Consider the following 5101-nt stretch of genomic DNA (forward strand, 5'->3'; position numbering starts at 1 on the left):
TATATATATATATATTTTTCCAATTGATGCATTCTGATTTGTGAGTGCCTGTGGTGTTTCTGCATGTACATTTGGAGTGCTCTGCATGGGTTGATGTCATTATGTAACATTTTTATTTTCATGCATTAACTGGTCAAAACATCAGGTACACCTGCACGGTGGATAAAAATACTATAAACTTGATGTCAAACGTTCACGTGGTTCACCAGCGTGCATTTCTGCAGCTGCAGGCTCTTTGACGGCAAGCCATTTTGGCCTCGGGGGGATGGGGAGTGGAGGGGTTGTAGATTGTCCCCCTTTTCTTTTTCTCATTCTGTCCCGTTGCCTTTCCCCTCCCTGATGTAAGCCCTCAACCTCCTGTCTCCTTCTTTGATCACACTATCCCACTGCTTTCCCGCATTTCACCATGCTACAGGGGAAAACACGAAGAAACACAAATCCAATCTGCACAAGAGAAAATTGTCTGCAGGGTGTAATTATTATGATGACTCTGTTCATGTTTCTTTTTTCTCAATTTTTTTCCCCCTTTATAATCTCACTCACACACTTATCCCACCACCCTCCTCTCTTTATTCTCTCTAAGAGAGCGTAATTAACATAAATTGGATCCCTTTCATGCCTCTGCTTCTATTATATCACTTCCGTGTTAATATAATCTTTTTTTGTGTGGAAGTTTTGTTTTTGGCAGTCACCCTATGTCAATTACAGACTGTCTGGTTCTATCGGAATGATTGACACTGAAGTATAATTTGGCAGTCAAGTGAATACTTTGTTGCTTTTCATGTCACATTTCTTGGGATAATTGTAGTTTTTGTTTACGCGTGGTTGTGTTTTAAGATGATGGTGCTCAGGGCGCTTGTTCTTTAAATGCTGCCTTACTTTGATTGCACATTTCATACAGAATGAACGACGTTTAGAGAAAAACAAACTACAGTATTTGTTTCATCAGTGTTAGCTTTGTCTCTTTGATGAATAGTTTTCATATACTTTTTTGTTCTTCCAACATGGAAGATTCATAATTGGTGCCACGGCCACCCCCTGATCTTTTCCCTCCCATCTTACTCGTCCTCTTCCGCAACTTTGCCGCTTGTCTCTCATTCGCTATCGACTCCTTTTTTTTTCTTTCCCGCTGTCACTGTTATGTGCTGCCCTCTATTTACGGCCTTTCCCCACTTTGTTGCCATTGTGCTTACAATCTCCTCTTTGTATTTTCACTGACCTGACTGCAGGTGCTGATCTGTTCTCCAACTGCACAGAAGAGTGCAAAGCCCTGGGCCACTCCGACCGCTGCTGGATGCCATCTTTTGTCCCATCCGATGGACGCCAGGGGCCAGACTATCGCAGCAACCTCCACGTCCCTGGAATGGATGCCACACTGCCAGACACTGAGGTACCCTCCTCTGTCAACCTCTCCGACCAAGTCGCCTTGACATCGTCCACCGCTTCGTCCAGCGATAGGTCATTCTTCACCTTTGGCAAGGATGGTCAAAGGTCACAGTCACACAACAGTCTTCACCACCACCTCCATCCGCAACAGCAGCAGTACAGCTCCGGCACGCTAGAGAGGAAAGAGTATGATAGGGGGACCCTTCCATACAATTCCACTTTTTTCTGTGAGTATCAGTATGAAAAATCCCTAGGACCCTTTGACTTTGGTCTGATCCAGTACAGATACTAAAGGACAGGGTGCTGAAAATACCTCTTTTTCTGATCTGGACTATAAACTATAAACTACTTCTCCTGTTTTGAGGGAGTCTAAAATTGCAACTTTAGTTTGTTGTATTGTTCTCTTGTAATTTATATATATATATATTTTTTTTTGTCAAATGTAAAATGCAATTCATCATTGCTTACCCGCCTTTTCTCGAAAATCCATGAAATAGACTTCCCCACTAATTTTAGATCTGTCTGTAATTATTATGTTATATCAAAAAATACTAATAAACAAACAAGAAAGAATCGGACTCTTATGAACCTGCTGTGGCCCATTTGTCTCCCGCCCACCCAGTGTAAATTTCGCCAAGCTATCTTTTGCTTTTGTTTTTTTTATCTGTTGTTCATTTACTGTAAGTAAAGGTCATCTACATCAAGCTCACCTCCTGTTTTTATTTGTTTCATCACCACACACATTCATCTGAATACTGTTTATTGTTTAAAATTTCATTGAATCCCCATTTGACACGTGTCTTGAAATCCACGGAAAGAAGTCGTCATTTCTCTCTATTCCGGAAAAGAATGTGTCCCTTGTGTAGGAAGAACTGATGACAAACAACACTCAAAACTATTCAGTTAGGAAAGTTGAGCTGCATCGTGTTGACATCAGTTGGAATTTGAAAAGGAATTTCCAGCTCCAAAGAGTTCTACAGCATTCATTAGAAGATGATAACAAATCATTTCCGAGCTCCCACATAGCATGAATAATCTATTAGCTCTAAGAGTACAGAATGGATTCGATCTACACACTCAGTAGAGAGGTCATTTCCACTCAAGTCACTAGCATACACACCGCCATCCTCCATGAAACTGCATGCTGACTGCGGACTGTCTCTCAGGTAACGGATTGTTTTTGACCCAGCAAATGCCGAGCATTTTCTCTCCTGTACATCAATTGCATCGTGTGGGAAGAAAAAAAAATCATTGCTATTTAGCCTTTAGGTAGCCTGCTCTAAGTATAGCAGGTTGTTCATCTCTTCTGCCTCACAGGGTAATGATAAATGTGCAATATGGAACTACATTTTAGAGACTTTTTTTCTTTTTTTTTTTTTTATCTCTTTGGTCTTTTCAAATCGTTGTGCTTCATTCTGGAACAGCAGAAGTTGTGTAGCTCAGTTGGCTGCAAAAACAAAGAGGATATCTCCAGGGGTTGATGATATCCTAAAATTATATCCCTTTTTTTGTTTCTAGCAATACAGTAGTATCATTCTCTTCCAAAGTATTTATACATAATATACCTGTTTTTATTGATCCATTTTTGGGGTGTTAACCTTTAAATGGTAAACTTCATCCTTGTTTGGAATCCCATTCCTTCTGTTTAGTATTGCACACTGTTGAGGAGCTTTTATGGTGCATAAATAACTTCACAGAGAATCTTTCGTGGCGTGTATCCTTCAACGAGCTGTATTTGGAGCCGTTGCTAAAAAGCCACATGGGAAACAGTGCCATTTGTCTTAACGACTCTTCTCTGTCTTACAGCCCGCAAGAGGATTTGCTAGCTCATTCCATGTGGACCTGTCAGAGACAGCGTGAAGTTCAGTCACAGACCACCACACTCATGATAGAGACCTCAAACTAAGACTAAAAAAAACAGAAAGCTGGACAACAACAACAACTCTGGATTAATGCCATTTTCTCGGGTGGCAAACTAACAAAGCCTCGGCTTTGCTTGCCAAAAAGAGGCAAGGAGAATGAAATTCTGAGTAGCTGTCAATCTTTCAGTATCTGTGGAGCATTCCAAGGCCTTATTCCTCTCAGCAGGACTGAGATCTGGGCTTGACACACTCTTTTGACGTTTTGGGGATTTCAAAGTTATCAGCAACGGGTGGAGAAATAGTGAAACAGGAATACGACAGACCATGAAGGACCTGCTCGCTCCCAGATGTGATTTGGACTCGGGAAGAGTTGTGTGTGCCTGTTTACATACATGAAGCGTTATTAACTTGGACCAACGTCATGTGGAGCCCTTTAGCTAGTTCTTTGGTCACCAGTGAGTCAAATGTACAAAGACAATGACATATAGTGTGAGGGAGGCCTAGCAGGTGCTATTCAGGTCTTTGATGGCACAGGAAAAAAAGGACACAGAGAACGGACTACAAATTCTGTGTTTCCGTTTTTTGACTGACTGTCTTTATATACCTTTTCCGTTTCAGTTCTTTCTGTGTGGTTCAGTGTGCAGAAATATAGGGGCATACATATTACAAGTTTGAGATGCAAACAGCAACGTTGAGTCGCAGTCCTCTTCTGGATGACTTTTTGCTACTGAAAGCCAGCTTCAAGGTCAAGTCACCTATTACCAGAATGTTCTTACTCCTGAATTAGTGTCGATTCATGGAAGTGAAGTGATAAACTACCAGGATGTGATTCTTTTAATGCCCTCGGCCTATACATAAACAATCAGACACATTCAGTGGTTTTTATCATGTGTGAAAAGTGTTTACTGTGCTATTTTAAAAAAGTTTAAATTAATATCAATCTATACATATATAACTACATCTATATATGAAACTATATACAAAAAGAACCGTTTTGTTTTCCCGAAAACTGTGTAACCATTGGTTTTTACGCCTCGTTCAATGAAGTATTCCAAGTACGAAGTAATGGAGAGTTGTTGTGACTGGAAAGGAGGAATGCTTTGACGAAAAAAAAAGCAAACCCCATTCACGTCAACCATGGATTGGTAGACTTTTTATTTGTTATTTTCACCATTTCACTGAGATCTTGGTCGCCTGTGTATTTTTAACTCAGTGTATGCTCATGTACAGGAAGGGGGAGGGGCTATTACAACTGAGATTTTACCATCATATGCTCACAAGTACATACGCGCACGCACACACACGCACACGCACACACACACACACACACACACACACACACGCACACACACGCGCAGGTCAAGTAATAAATAAACCGTGTCATTGAAGTTCTCTAATGTGTGTTTTGTCGGGAATAATTTGCCAGAAGTCCGCTGGGAAACCTGCACTTTTCTTCCCAGAACATCTTTTCTGCTTTCGCTGTTATTTTTAGTGCTTGGATTTTCATGCGGCATTGAGTTATCCCTGACGAATCTTATGGACTTTAAAGATGTAATCGCAATGGTTTACCTTCCAAAGACCAAAAATAAATAAATAAATAAATACAAATTATAATGGCCGTCAATCTTCGCTTACACCTATTTTCCAAAAGTCACTGGCGACAGCTCCACCCTCACATTCCAATGTGATTCTCACATGGCCTAGCAGATGTTTACAAAAAGAGCTCTTGAATTTGAGGTCATCGGAAGGGGTGGGGTGGTCTTGTCAATTGGCTGACTGCAAACAGAGACGATCTGTTTGTGTCCATCACAAGATTTCCTTCTTTTAGAAGCAGAGATTCATGTGACTGCCGC

General features: G+C 40.9%; 1 protein-coding gene across 4 annotated transcripts in view; it reads left to right on the forward strand.

Annotated features, from left to right (window-relative positions):
• pcdh10a (protocadherin 10a) overlaps positions 1 to 4363 on the forward strand; it is a 22829-nt gene extending 18466 nt beyond the window's left edge. Inside the window, exons 4-5 of one of the 4 annotated variants that reach the window (XM_019889359.1) lie at positions 1230 to 1613; positions 3193 to 4363. In XM_019889359.1, the coding sequence (XP_019744918.1) occupies positions 1230 to 1613; positions 3193 to 3212 (404 nt within the window). In that variant the 3' untranslated portion in view covers positions 3213 to 4363. Of the gene's footprint in view, positions 1 to 1229; positions 2091 to 3192 lie in introns of those variants that run through there. The other 3 variants (XM_019889360.1, XM_019889361.1, XM_019889357.1) reach the window with 3 other exon arrangements.
• The last annotated feature ends 738 nt before the right edge of the window (positions 4364 to 5101 follow it).

This window comes from Hippocampus comes, unplaced genomic scaffold (assembly GCF_001891065.2).
Source record: "Hippocampus comes isolate QL1 unplaced genomic scaffold, H_comes_QL1_v1.1 scaffold86, whole genome shotgun sequence".
Lineage (NCBI taxonomy): Eukaryota > Metazoa > Chordata > Actinopteri > Syngnathiformes > Syngnathidae > Hippocampus > Hippocampus comes.